General features: G+C 43.4%; 2 protein-coding genes, 1 long non-coding RNA gene and 1 pseudogene across 3 annotated transcripts in view; 1 reads left to right on the top strand and 3 right to left on the bottom strand.

Annotated features, from left to right (window-relative positions):
- The window catches only part of LOC145498207 (uncharacterized), a 233,993-nt gene that overhangs the window by 72,022 nt on the left and 147,089 nt on the right, over window positions 1-14,882 (bottom strand). The gene's annotated exons all lie outside the window — the stretch shown is intronic.
- The window catches only part of LOC145498591 (uncharacterized), a 126,061-nt gene that overhangs the window by 26,390 nt on the left and 84,789 nt on the right, over window positions 1-14,882 (bottom strand). The window lies entirely within an intron of this gene.
- LOC145498590 (uncharacterized) lies at window positions 4,936-6,289 on the top strand. The gene is made up of 2 exons (XM_081478495.1): window positions 4,936-4,964; window positions 5,728-6,289. The coding sequence occupies exons 1-2, from the start codon at window positions 4,936-4,938 to the stop codon at window positions 6,287-6,289; spliced, it is 591 nt and encodes a 196-aa protein (XP_081334621.1).
- Window positions 8,355-10,106, bottom strand: LOC145498236 (uncharacterized; annotated as a pseudogene).

Raw genomic sequence — 14,882 nt, 5'->3', positions numbered from 1 at the left:
AAATCAAACTCGGGTAAAACGCTCTTTGAAATCATGGATGGGTTTTCTTTCAGCTTGAATGTTGTTTTCATAAGAAAAGATTCAAATCAGTTTGGGGCCCCAGGCTAAATACATGTAGGACTACAAAAGTTCTAAGTTGTATACAAATTTCTAAACTGATTGTTGTTCAGTCCTGGCAAGATTTTTCTTGTTCTTGATGCACTTTTCTCAGCAAAACAGACAAAGCTCTCAGATGACCTGCATCTCTTTAAAACTTCTATTTTGACTCGTTCTTGTTGATCTGCACCTCTTTTGTTTTTAGGGCTAGGAGAATTGTTTGTGTTGTATACCTATTGTTTCGTTTGACGAATCATGAAGACCCTTGTAAACGGTGCGTGGTCGCCCATAGCTCTATCTTTTACCACACAACATACCATGCAACAGTACCCTTAATTTATGGCGTTTCGAAACACCAGCAACTGTCATAACTTTATGCATAACAAAGACATCTAAAATCGTCGGTTTCAGTATCGCGTTAATTGCAGATAATTCAAAATAAAAAGCATCAAAAAGAGCTTAGACTTCTTAACATTATTGCAGAAGATAATAGATCGATTTTTTAATATGCAGTAGATTGTCTTTGCTCAGTTTTGCAACACAGTCTTGCGGGCGTTTTCATCCATGGATGCTTATGGTATTTAACAATTAAAACATATATGAATTTGTGACTCCTATCGAGGCTTGATAGCCGACGAGGGTGCAGCCCAAGTCGACTATCATGCATAGAAATCGAGAGCAAATGATCTTATTGTTTTAGCACAAATATGCTAGTTGTTTAAAGCTTATCTAAATTCTTTTCACAACAGACACTTCGAAATTAAAACGCAATCCCACACTGCTAGGCTACTCACTATCTAACAAATAATAGATAATGAGTTGGGTAGCCAATAAGAGAACAGCATTTGTGATAGAACGCAAGTAGATTTAAACCAGAAACTGTTAGTTCTTATTTCGATTGTATTCCAAAAGCTAGAAATAAAGCGAGCGAGTTCTATTGTTCTGCTGTTATCAAGCGGAGCAAAATCGAATGATTCTGCGATTAAGTTTGAATAAAATTGCCTGGTGATTAAATCGAACTTTTCATGTTGTCTGATCAGATGGAACCCTTGGAGGAGAAAAATCATATATTTAAGAAGGTTTTAGTCCTGGATTGAGCGAGCGAAAAACTTTATATAATCTGTGGTTCCGCTTCGAATGCCTTGTAAACAACAAGTTACAACTCTTTCACATACCTTCAGGATTCTGGATATTTCGATGATATTCCTGGTAGAAAAAAGAACTCTGTGCACGATTTTGGTTAAATGAAACAGCTGACGTAACGTTAAAAGCAATTCTGTTGAATTATTCCTATTGAATAACCTTTCTAGTCAGTCTCTTTCTAGGAATTAAATCCTGTGGCATGATAAACGCCTAACACATCCGAGAATATAATTATAAAGGTCAAAAAGGCATTCTCGTGGATTGGATGAGGCAGCAGTAGTTTGTCTAAATGGATCCACGAGACTACCTGATAAAGTAGAGATGGTACTGAATTTCTTAGATGTGTAAACTAAGTCTAAACTAAAGGTAAAGAAAATATTCTTCATTGCAAAACAGCAATGGAATCCAAAGATGACGTCAAAAATTTGGGTTGAAAGAAAGCAAGTTTTATAAAAACAATTTATGTAAGAATTCAGTTTGTTTTCTTTCTTGCCATGTAAGTCGATCATCACCTTGTGAAACTGATACTGACGCCTCTTTTCCCACCCCGATCAATGATGCTGAATGCAAAATTAAGTCTAAACGAGAGAACTGTTATGTACTGAACGAATCTTCATAGGGATTAACTGAATATAGCTGAATGTTATATATTTAAAGGAACCCCTCGATGTGCGACAGATTTGACGCCTCAGTTAAGTAAGTCACGCTCCAGTACGTAGCGTGGATTGCAGTGCTAAGCCTTACTGGTTACTTGTATACAAATTTTTAAAATTGTTGTTCAACAAGAAAATATGATCAGGATCATAAACACTTGTGCTCAGTCGTGACAAGAGTTTTCTGGTCCTTGATGCACTTTTCTTAGCGAAATAGACAAAGCTCTGTCTTTTACCCTACAACACGATGTTAATGGCGTTCCGCAGCACAGGCAACTGTCATAACTTTATACAAAACAAAGACGTCTAAAATTAGATTATGAGCCAGAGATTTCTATTGCGTGATAACCCAGTCGTGTCAGCTATCACGCATAGAAATCTGGAGCGAATATTAATGATCTAATTGTGTTAGTATAAATCTACTATATATTCGTTTAAAACTTAGCTAAATTCTTATCGCAGACACTTCCAAAACGCAAAGATGCGGTCGCCATTTTGTTAACAACCGCACACTGCTAGGCTACTCAGAGTCTACAATAGAATAGCTAGTGAGTAGCGTAGCCAATTAGAGAACGGCATTCGTGATGGAACAGTAGCGCTGAGATTTATACTAAAAATTGTTAGCTCTAATACTCGATTGGAAATAAAGGGAACGATTTGTATTATTCTGCTAGCTCTTATCGAGCGGAGCAAAATCGAATGACTGCGATTAATTTTGAATAACATTGCTCAGTATTAAGATCTACTAATACGAACTTTTCATGTTTTCTGATCAGATTGAACACTTGGAAGAGAGAAAGCATATATTCCAATAGGTTTTAGCAGAAGCTACGAGGTGATATGCTTCTGGTTTTGGTCACTGAATTGAGCGAGCGACAAACTCAAGTCTGTTGTTCCGCTTCGAATACCTTGTAAACAACAAGTTACAACACTCTCACTTACCTTCAGTATTTTGGACATTTCGATCATGTTCCTTGCAGAATTAAGAACTCTGTGCACGATTTTGGTTAAAGTTTTAATGGACAAAACCTTGCACCATAGTAACTTTAAGTATGTTACAGTCCTTTTTACATTTTCTAAAAGCTAAACTGAGAAATAAACAGTTGCCTGAGACAACACCAAATACAATTCTCATGTGAACTCGAGAAAATAAATTTCAAAGTTCAGAGAAATTGTGCAGTGAAATTTCATCATCAGTTTCATTTCAACAGTAGTTTCGACAGTACTTTCATATGAACTTTAAAATTTGTTTTCGACATTTGGTGTTGTTTTAGTAGAAATGATTTCTTTTGAGAAGATGGCACAGCTTGCAATACAATGTAAATAATCTCGGTACAAAGTTTTTGTCCGCTTGTTACTCGAACTTGAGGTGGATTCCTTCTTAAGCTTGTAAAAAATCAAACTCGGGTAAAACGCTCTTTGAAATCATGGATGGAAGTTTTTTTTTTAGAAAAACCACAAAGTGTGACCACAATAGCTTGAATGTTGTTTTTATAACAAAAGATTCAAATCAGTTTGGGGCCCCAGGCTAAATACATGTAGGAATACAGAAGTTCTTAGCTGTATACACATTTCTAAAAACGTTTTTCAGTTCTGGCACGATTTTTCTTGTTCTTGATGCACCGGCTTTTCCCAGCAAAATAGACAAAGCTCTTAGACTTCTTAACATTATTGCAGAAGATAATGGATCGATTTTAATGCAGTAGATTGTCTTTGCTCAGTTTCGCAACACGGTCTTGCGGGCGTTTTCATCCATGGATGCTTATGGTATTTAACAATTAGAACATATATGAATTTGTGATTCCTATCGCTTGATAGCTGACGAGGGTGCAGCCCAAGTTAACTATCACGCATAGAAATCGAGAGCAAATAATCTTATTGTTTTAGTACAAATCTGCTAGTTGTTTAAAACTTATTTAAATTCTTTTCACAACAGACACTTCGAATTAAAACGCAAAGATGCGCCCGCCATTTTGTTAACAATCGCACACTGCCAGGCTACTCACTATCTACTACATAATAAATAGTGAGTAGGGTAGCCAATAAGAGAACGGCATTTTTGACAGAACGCAAGTAGATTTATACTAAAAACTGTTAGTTCTTATTTCGATTGTATTCCAAAAGCTAGAAATAAAGCGAGCGAGTTCTATTATTCTGCTGTTATCAAGCGGAGCAAAATCGAATGATTCTGCGATTAAGTTTGAATAAAATTGCTCGGTATTAAATCGAACTTTTCATGTTGTCTGATCAGATGGAACCCTTGGAGGAGAAAAATCATATATTTAAGAAGGTTTTAGTCCTGGATTGAGGGAGCGAAAAACTTTATATAATCTGTGGTTCCGCTTCGAATGCCTCGTAAACAACAAGTTACAACTCTTTCACATACCTTCAGGATTCTGGATATTTCGATGATATTCCTGGTAGAAAAAAGAACTCTGTGCACGATTTTGGTTAAATGAAACAGCTGACGTAACGTTAAAAGCAATTCTGTTGAATTATTCCTATTGAATAACCTTTCTAGTCAGTCTCTTTCTAGGAATTAAATCCTGTGGCATGATCAACGCCTAACACATTCGAGAATACAATTATAAAGGTCAAAAATGCATTCTCGTAGACTGAATTAGTAGTTAGTCTAAATAGACCACAAGATTACGTGATAAAGTGTAGCTAGATGGCACTGAATTTATTAGATATGTAAAGTAAGCCTAAACTAAAGGTGAAGAAAATATTCTTCATTGCAAACAGCACTGAAAACCAAAGGTGACGTCGAAAATTTGGGTTGAAAGAATTAAAACAAGTTTTATAAAAACAAGTTATGTAAGTGTTGTCAATCCAATTCAGTTTGTTTTCTGTTTTGCCATTAAGTCGATCATCACCTTGTGAAACTGATACTGACGTCTCTTTACCCACCCCGATTAATGATGCTGAATGCAAAATTAAGTCTAAACGAGAGAACTTTTATGTACTGAACGAATCTTCGTAGGGATTAAGTGAATATAGCTGAATGTTACATAATTAAAGGCCCCCTCTTGATCTTAAAGCGATGTGCGACACATTTTACGTCTCAGTTAAGTGAGTCACGGTCCAGTAGCGTGAAATGCAGCGGAAAGCCTTAATGAGCATAGAATTAAACAAGCCCCAGTTACTTGTATACAAATTCTTATAATTGTTGTTTAGCAGGAAAATATGGTCAGGATAATAATAATCTCTTGTGTTCAGTCGTGACAATATTTTTCTAATCCTTGATGCACTTTTCTTAGCAAAATAGAGAAACCTCTGTCTTTTACCCTGTAACACGACGTTAATGGCGTTTCGCAATACAAGCAACTGTCACCACTCTATGCAGACTTCTAAAATTAGATTATGAGCGCGAGATTTCTATCGTGTGATAGTTCACGAAGGCGCAGCCCAAGTCAACTATCACGCATGGAAATTAAGAGTGAATATTAATCTCATTGTTTTAGTATAAAGCAGTTCGTTTAAAACTTATCTAAATTATTTTCGCAGACATTTCGAAAACACAAGCCTGCCGCCGCCATTTTGTTAACAACCGCACACCAACGGTTACTCACTATCTACCGAAGAATAGATAGTGAGTAGAGTAGCCAATAAGAGAACGGCATTTGTGATATCAGAACGCAAGTAGATATATACTAAAAAATGTTTGTTCTAATGTTCCATTGTATTCCAAGGGCTGGAAATATAGCGCGCGAGTTCTACTAGTCTGCTGTTATCGAGCGGAACAAAATCGAACGACTCTCCGATTTAGTTTGAATAAAATTGCTCAGTATATATTAAGATCTATTAAATAGACCTTTTCATGTCGTGTGATCAGATTGATTGCAAAAGCTAAGGCGCAAGAGGAGTACAAAGGGGTGAACAGGAGTGTCAAAAGGAGCCTTAACGCAGACAAACGCAACTATCTGGAGTCGCTGGCGTCAGAGGCTGAAGAGGCAGCTTATCACGGAAATAGGCGGGGCCTTTATTCTACCATAAGGAACCTATCGGGAAAATATAGCAAGCCAGAAAGACCGGTGAAAAATAAGGATGGGCAACCAATATCTGATTTAGAGGGGAAGAAGAAGAGATGGGTGGAGCACTTTGAAGAGCTGCTCAACCGATCTGCTCCCCCAGACCCTCCGGACATACAGCCAGCCGACAGCGACCTACACATTGACTTTAGCGCACCCACAAAGGAGGAGATTCAAAACGCTATCAAGCAGCTGAGAAATGGCAAGGCTGCGGGACCTGACAACATCCCAGCAGAGGCACTGAAGGTCGACATCAGGACAAACGTGGAGCTGCTCTACCCTCTTTTCAATAAGATCTGGGGAGAGGAGTGGGTACCAACAGAGTGGAAGGAGGGTTACCTCATCAAGCTCCCGAAAAAAAGGTGATCTCAGCTCCTGCTCAAATTACAGAGGTATAACACTGCTGTCCATTCTGGGAAAGGTGTTTACTGGAGTCTTGCTGAACAGGATGAAAGATGCCATAGACCCACAGCTTCCCGAGCAGCAAGCTGGTTTCCGCACGAGTAGGTCTTCCACCGACCAAATCGCCACGCTTCGTATCATCCTGGAGCAGTCCCTGGAGTGGAATTCATCTCTTTATATCAACTTTGTGGACTATGACAAAGCATTTGACAGGGTGGACTGGCAGACCCTCTGGAAGCTACTGAGACACTACGGAATACCGGAGAAAATAACCAATATCATCAGAAACTCGTACGAAGGTATGACCTGCAGGGTGGTCCGAGAACGGCAACTCACTGATGTCTTTGAGGTAAGAACTGGAGTGAGGCAAGGATGCCTACTGGCGCCAATTATGTTTCTTCTGACGATGGACTAGGTAATGAAGACGTCTGCAGCCCAAGGGCGAAATGGTATCCAGTGGACACTTTAGAAGCAGTTGGATGACCTGGACTATGCTGACGACCTGGCCCTTCTTTCGCACACTTGACATCTGATGCAGGAAAATACCAGCGCTGTTGCAGACGCCTCAGCACGTTTGGGCCTTAAGATCCATAGGGGGAAGAGTTAAGTCCTGAAGGTCAACACGATCACAGATACCCCCATTATGCTGGAAAGTGAAGTGCTGGATGAGGTGGAGAGCTTCACTTACCTAGGCAGCATCGTAGATAACACCGGGGGGACTGAAGCTGATGTAAGACCTCGCATCGGCAAGGCGAGAGCAGCTTTCCAACAGCTGAAGAATGTCTGGAGATCATCACTTATCGGCACCAGCACTTAAATCAGGATCTTTAACACTATCGTGAAGCCTGTATTGCTCTATGGAGCCGAAACCTGGAAAACTACCGTCGCCACTACGAAAAGAATCCATACTTTCATTAACACCTGCCTCAGAAGGATTCTTAAGATACGCTGGCCAGACATCATTAGCAACCAGTATCTGTGGAAACGAACGAGACAGCAACCTATAGAAGTTGACATCTTTCAAAGACGCTGGAAGTGGATTGGCCACACCCTTTGGAAGTCCTCATCTAACATCACAAGGCAAGCCCTCACCTGGAACCCTCAGGGGAAAAGGAAGAGGGGCTGACCAAGAAACTCGTGGCGCCGTGACCTAGAGGCAGACATGAGGAGAAATGGCTACACGTGGGGAGAACTGCAACGACTGGCCCAGGACCGTGATGACTGGAGGGTGCTTATTGGTGCCCTTTACCCCAGACGGGGCTACAGGCAATGATGATGATGATGATGATCAGATTGAACCCTTGGAAGAAAGAAAGCATACATTCCAAAAAGGCCTAAGTTAATGAATTAAGCGAGCGAAAAACTCGGTCAAGAGTTCATCCAAATAAAGAGTAAATTGAAGGCGGCCAACTCCTTAAAGTTATGAATTCATTAATGGAAATTTAATTTCATTGTTCATTTAGAATAGACCAATTTCGATATATTAAAATTCAGCCCAAAACAACAGACCCCAGTACGAGGCTCTGGGGAATAAATCCCACAAACTCTGTGGTTATTCCCCAGAGCCTTGTGCTGAGGTCTACTGTTTTAGGCTGAATTTTAATATATTGAAATTGGTCTATTGTAAAACAAGATGTTGACTTGATATTTAGGGGATAGGGCTGTGGGCTTGCACTGGGGGGGGGGGGGGGTAGTTCTGTATAAAAGTAGATGAGACTGTGGACAACATCCCTTAACAGTACCAGAGTCTGTATTCTGGGTATCTGGCTTTAGTCTATTTATACCTCTGAGATGTAGATTTAATGGAATTAAACACTTTTCTGTTTCAGTGAATAATGACCAGCTGGCTGAGAGCCATATCCAAGACAAAAATAAGTTTTTCACAAGTTGTTCCTGTTTATTTGCAGTTTTCTTTGAAAAAGAACTGTAACACAGAAACTGAAAAAAAAAAAACAACTTATAATACAATAAATAAATAAATAAACAAATAAATAAACAAACAAACAAATAAATAATCCAGTAAGTGCTGTTAAGAGGGTCCCCCTTAAAATTTTTTGTAGATACAAAAAACAGACTTAGGGTTACTATGGTGAAAGCTCTTTGTAATTTAGTTTCATTTACGCACCAGCTTTAGACTGAAGTATTTTTTTTGCATGTTGTATCAGTAGCTAAGTCCACAGGTCTTTTACTCTGCAAGTTTCTCTGGTAAACATTTACTCCATAATCTATACGCAGTGAGGTACAGTCTTTATATCCGCACAGAGCTGCAGTGCGCAAAGGAACTTGGTGTCTTTTGATTGCGTTAGGATTGGCTCTGGCATGAAGTAAAATTCTCATGCATTCCATGTAACCTCAACATCCAGAGCCGTTCCAAATTGATTCACGGATTTCTCTGGGTCAGCACCCATCTGTGTAAGTATTTCTAGGCAGTGAATGTGTCCATTTAATGCCGCCTCATGAAGGAGTGGGAAGGTAACTGTCAATGAAGGATTCACCGCAGCCCCAGCTTCTATTAACAGACGTGCACATTTTACTGATCCTTTGGCACAAGCAAAACACAATTGGGTACTTCCATCTATGTTACATGCATTTGCCTGTAAAAATTAAGGAAAAACCACCAAAGTAAGGTATAATTGTTTTTCAAGGTAGTGTAACAGTCTAGCAGTTCGCAATTTTACTTTGTTTTTTGGAAGGATGGGGATGTTTCTGTCATGTTTGTCCCAGTTCTATAGATCAATCTTTAGAAGCTGTTTTTTTAAATTCCTTGTTTTTGGTCTGCCATATTTTGGGGTCAAAAAGAGGCATTTTCATACAATTTTGAAGATTCCAGACTTTGATTATTTTAGGTTGGCATCAAACCCCTTACATGTCTGGCTATGCTGTGTCTGTCCAAAAAGACGATAATACTACACCGATTAACCTCCCAATACGGTGGGAAGCACGGTCCGACAGGCCTCGTGGTTAGTGCACCCATCTCTGGATGAAACAGCCCAGGTTTGAGCCCTGGCTGGGGACATTTTGTTCTGTTCTTGGGCAAGAAATTTTACTCTCATAGTGCCTCTCTACACCCAGGTGCATAAATGGGTACCGGTGAACTTAATGCCTGGGGTAACCCTGCAATGGACTGACATCCCATCCAGGGAGGAGTAGAAATACTCCAAGTTGCTTCATGCTACAGAAACCAGGATAAGCTCTAGCCTGATTGGCTACTTGGCTCGTATGCAGACTTTCCTTTACCTTACAGCCATCTCACATGACACTCAGTTACGAAATTATTGAGACATTCATGATAGCTGTATGCAGACTAGGCTGGACATATTTGCAGGCTACACAGCAATAGACTGTCCACAGACATTTTATTGTTTGCTACGAGTTTATTATTTTAAAACCTTCCAAGGTTAATACTTTGACTCATTGTGATCTTGACAAACTCATGACGAAATAGAGGATCTGTGGATAGACTAATACAGCAGTAACACATACATCAGCTCCTTCGGCAATCAGGATGTCCACGACCTCAGGATGACACCAAGACACGCTTCATGTAAAGGTGTGATAAGATCAACAGTTCCACCATTAATATGAGCCCCAAAAGAAACCAGCAATTTTATAAGCTCAACATCTCCATGTCTTGCTGCAACATGAAGAGCTGTAATTGCTGATTAACTGGATTAACAAAGTTCAGAGAGACTTCTTTACAAGCCAGCAAATTCTTTGTGCATTCCATTGTGTGCCTGTTATCTCTGATCACTTGCAAAAGAAACTCATTTCAGTCCATCATTTAATTCAGCTGGAGAAAACCAAAACATAAATATTGTAACGTGCCGAAATAAAGGACAGATCCTTCACGAAAATACACACGTGTTTTAATTCTCTTCCCAATTCTCCGAACCAAAAACTAGATCCTATTACAACAGCGTGGTGATTTCGCAACAACAAATAATGTCACGCATTCGTTCGTCACACCATCCCCCCCTTACAAAAACACTTAATTAGAGTCCCCAAATGTCACTAGCCGGATATAGAGTAAACAAAGTCTTAGTCCATCTGATAGTCAGCTGTCCAGGCCGGTCTCCTTGGTGTCCGACGCGGCCTTTTCTGGGCTGTCTCGGCAATGGCGGGCGCCTTTTCAAATTCCTTAGCTGCCGGCGTAGGCTTGAAGTTCTGCTGCTTAGTTGGCTGGCCACTCTTCGAAGCTTCACCCGCAGTGGATGCTCCGTCTTTGCCAGTCTGCCCTTCGGTCAGCCAGTTAACAAAACTCTGCCCCTGGTACTTCTTAAGCCGGTCAACATGCACGACCGTTGGTTTCGACCTAGGTCCTTTCTGGATCCTATAGATCAGGTCATCCAGACGAGATATTACCAGGTAAGGTCCTTCCCAGGGCCTCTGTAACTTTGGGGTCCTGCCTTTCTTGCGTCTCGGGTTATGAAGCCAAACAGGGGCCCCACGTTCAAAACCACGGTGTGATGCCTTGTGATCGTAGTACCGCTTGTTCCTTTCGCTCCCTAACTTCAAATGCTCACGGGCAAATGCATGAATGCGTTCCAATCGGGCCTGTAGGCGGTGGACATATTCGGTTTTGTCCTGGTCACCACTTTCTTGTTCGGGACGCCCGAACTGAAGGTCAATTGGAAGGTCAATCTGCCGCCCAAACATTAGCTCACATGGAGTAAAGGAAGTGGTTTCGTGGACAGCGGAGCGATACGCCATCATCAGGACAGGCAGGTGGCTATCCCAATCCCGTTGATTCTCTGCTACAAACTTGGACAACATGCCTTCTATTGTCCGGTTGAATCGTTCAATCATTCCGTCTGACTGTGGGTGGAGGGGTGTGGTTCTGGTTTTATCCATTCCCAGTGCCTCGCACATTTCTTGAAACACTTTTGACTCGAAATTCCTTCCCTGATCGGAGTGAATCTGCCTTGGGATGCCAAAACGAGCCACGAATTCTTCAACTAACACTCTTGCTACAGTTGTGGCCTCTTGATTGGGAATCGCGAAGGCTTCCGTCCACTTCGAAAAGTAATCCCCTATGACGAGGATGTATTTGTTGCCACGGTCTGATTCAGGCAGCGGTCCCAGTATGTCGAGAGCCACTCTCTCAAGGGGGGCACCAACATTGTAGGTCTGCAAAGGCGCTCTTGGTGTGCGGGTCGGCCTCTCCCTGGAGGCGCAGAGGTCGCATGACCGACACCAGTCTTTCACATCTTTTGTGCACCCGGGCCAATAGAATCTTTCCTTAACCCTTCCCAACGTCTTGTTGACACCTAAGTACCCTGCGGTTTCCTCAGTGTGGAGCTCCTGGAGAACATCATTTCTGAGACTGGAAGGTATAACAAGCTGCCAACGCACCTCGTCTCCCGCTTCAGATTCCCACCGCCGGCAGAGGACACCATTTCGTAGGGACAGACGGTCCCATTGACTCCAGTAAGTCTTGATGGATTTGTTTTCGGTTGACACATCCTTCCATGCTGGGCGAGAGGGACAGGACTCCTTCCATGCGATTATCTTTCCAAGGTCATCATCGGCGACTTGGCTAGCACGCAAGTCACTTTTACTGCCCGTAACAACGAAGGCCTTCTTGGATACAGAAATTTCACTTGGGAACTGCTGGCTTTCAGGTGGAGGTTTTGGATCTGGCTGAGGAGAGGTTAGGCTACCCCCCTCTGCAGGCTTGTCCAGGGCCTGGGGTGCACAGCATGGGACAACATCTGCACTTCCAGAATCTGCGACTGATGTGGTATCCCCCTTTTGTTCGACACGATCGCAGTATCGGCAGTCACCGCATGGTCTTCTTGAGAGGGCGTCGGCATTCCCATGGTGTATACCGGGACGGTGTTCGATCTTGAAGTCATAAGTACCCAGAAGTTCCAGCCATCTGGCGAGTTGTCCCTCTGGATTTTTGAACTTCAACAGCCACTTTAAAGCACCGTGATCTGTGCGGACGAGAAATTGCCTTCCACACAAGTAGTGGTGGTAGGTCTTTACTGCCACAATAACTGCCAAGAGTTCCTTGCGCGTCACGCAGTAGTTTCTCTCACTCTTGTTCAGTGATTTGCTGTGGAATGCAATCACCTTCTCCTCCTCCCCTTGGATTTGGGATAATACTGCGCCAAGTCCAGTGTTGCTTGCGTCTGTGTCCAAGATAAAGAAGCCGTCAAGTGTGGGGAAGGCCAAAATGGGAGCTGTTGTTAGCAGGGATTTGAGCTGACAGAACGCGTCTTCGCACTCTCTTGTCCATCGGAATTCTCTTTGTTCTTCGGTAAGCTTGTAAAGAGGTCTGGCGATGTCAGCAAAGCCTCGAACAAAGCGCCTGTAGTAGGAGCAAAGGCCCAGAAAGCTTTTAACATCCTTTGCTGTTCGTGGGTAAGGCCAAGTACGTACTGCCTCAATCTTCTTGGGGTCGGTAGATACGCCATGGTCGCTCACCACATGGCCAAGAAAAGGTACCGATCGCTGGAGGAGAACGCACTTCTTAGGGCTTAATTTGAGGCCGGCATCGCGAAGCCGCTGTAATACGGTGCGGAGCCTCTGAATCGCTTCTCCAAACTCGCGGCCATGGACTATGATGTCATCTAAGTAAATAAGGCACACCTCCCAAGGTAGCCCAGACAACACCTTTTCCATGAGGCGCTCGAAAGTTGCAGGAGCATTGCAGAGACCAAAACTCATGACCGTGAACTGGTATAGGCCGTTTCCAGTTGTGAAGGCAGTCTTTGGCTTGTCAGCCTCGGCCATGGCCACCTGCCAGTAACCGCTACAGAGATCTAGGGTGGAAAACCACTTGCAGCCTGCAAGTGCGTCCAAGCAATCATCAATCCTCGGAAGAGGGTAGCTGTCCTTAACTGTCACGTCATTAAGTTTACGGTAATCAACGCAGAAACGGGTAGAGCCATCTTTCTTCTTCACTAATACGATGGGTGACACCCAGGGACTTGAGGAAGGCTCAATCACTTTTTTCTGAAGCATTTCCTTGATAAGGGTATCGGCTTCGGCTCTTTTGTGTAGGGGGAGACGTCGCGCTGGCTGACGGATGGGCTGGGAAGATCCAGTGTTGATCGTATGCGTTACTAAGCTGGTATGGCCAAGATCGTCGGAGGAAACTGCAAATACATCAGCAAACTCGGTCAACAGTTCGGCAAGTTGTGAGCGCTCGTCAGGGTTTAGAAGATTAGAGCTGCGTTCGAACAAGTCTAACAGGTGTCCAGGGACAGGGGCAGAAGGCCTACCACTGTCTGGCTCTACAGCAGCTATCGTGCTACCACCCTCCTCGCGTACCTGGCAAAGAGCCACGCTGTTTTGTCCAATGTGGGAAGGTTCAACAAGTTCGACAGGTTCACACATAGCTGCCACGGTGTCCTTGTATAATGTGCGAGGATAATCTGTGGGGTTGAGCACTCTTAATGGAATAATGTCAGATGCTCCATCTACCAGGCTTCTAGCTAGCATCAGGTGGTTCACTTCCATCAGTCGGGCCGTAGGTTCCAGCAGTCCGAGGGTAGGGGCACATGGACCGACTATCTTGCCAGCTACAAAAGCTTCGCTCCAAGGAGGGACAACTGTTGTGCGGTCAATGGATACTCGAAAGCAGCTGGGGGAGAGTGGTTGACCTTGTTTGGCTTCACTGCCATCACCGAACTGTAGCTCATAGCAGCCATCTTTAAGCACCAATTGGCAGTCATATCGGCGAAGGAAATCTAAACCAAGGATCCCCTCTGGTTCGATCTCTGCTACCCACATCGTACAGTCAAATTCTCGGTCGCCTAGTCTGAGTGTCATGTTTCCACGTCCCAGGAAGGAAGAGGAGCGTCCATCGGCCAATTTCATAGTGTCAAGAACGTTTTGGAGCTGTCTTGGTGTCGATTCCGGATGGCAAGAGATGGCTTCCCATGTTTGGGACTTCAGGATGGTGATGTTTGCTCCTGTGTCCACTAAAAACTTGACTGGCACTCCATTCACGAACCCATTAGCATACAAGCCGTCTTTGTCGGCACCCACGGCATCTGTTTTGATTGAAGGTAAGGTGGGCCTTAGCGTTGATTGGTCTGTCGGGCTCTGGCCCTTGAACTCGACAGTGTCTCGTTTCCCGGACATTCCTGCGGCTGTTGGGACGCTAGCCTCCCCGACGGTGTACGCAACCCATCTCCGAGGCGTTTAGGGCAGTGGCGTTGAATGTGCCCCTGGGCACCGCAAGCCCAACACTCTGGCGAAGTCCAGGTCCTTTGCCAACTACGTTGCGACAAATCGGAGATACCTCGTGGTTGCTGGACCAGGCCTTGTACCAGTGTTTTAAGCTCGTGCAGTTCTTGCTTGAGAGTGGAATCTGCTGGTGTTGGGCTCTGCGTAGTTACCGCCTGTAAGATCTTCGTTCCACCACGTTGTTTCTCAGCGGAGAAAAACGCCTCAACTTCAACAGCAGCATCCAACGCCTCAGTGAGAGTGGCTGCCTTGGCTTGATGGACCTTCCAACGAAGTTCTGGATCGGTCAATGCCTCGATGAACTGGTCTTTTGCGATCGACTCTCGAAGGGAAATCGGGGCATCGGGGTAGGCCTGTC

Source organism: Orbicella franksi, chromosome 9 (assembly GCF_964199315.1).
Source record: "Orbicella franksi chromosome 9, jaOrbFran1.1, whole genome shotgun sequence".
In the NCBI taxonomy this organism is placed as follows: domain Eukaryota; kingdom Metazoa; phylum Cnidaria; class Anthozoa; order Scleractinia; family Merulinidae; genus Orbicella; species Orbicella franksi.
This window is presented reverse-complemented; position numbering and strand designations above follow the sequence as displayed.

Coding starts and splice junctions, on each gene's coding strand:
- LOC145498590 (XM_081478495.1), top strand. CDS start 4,936: ATGTGCGACACATTTTACGTCTCAGTTAA. Junction 4,965..5,727: donor ACATTTTACGTCTCAGTTAA/GTGAGTCACGGT, acceptor TCGTGTGATCAG/ATTGATTGCAAAAGCTAAGG.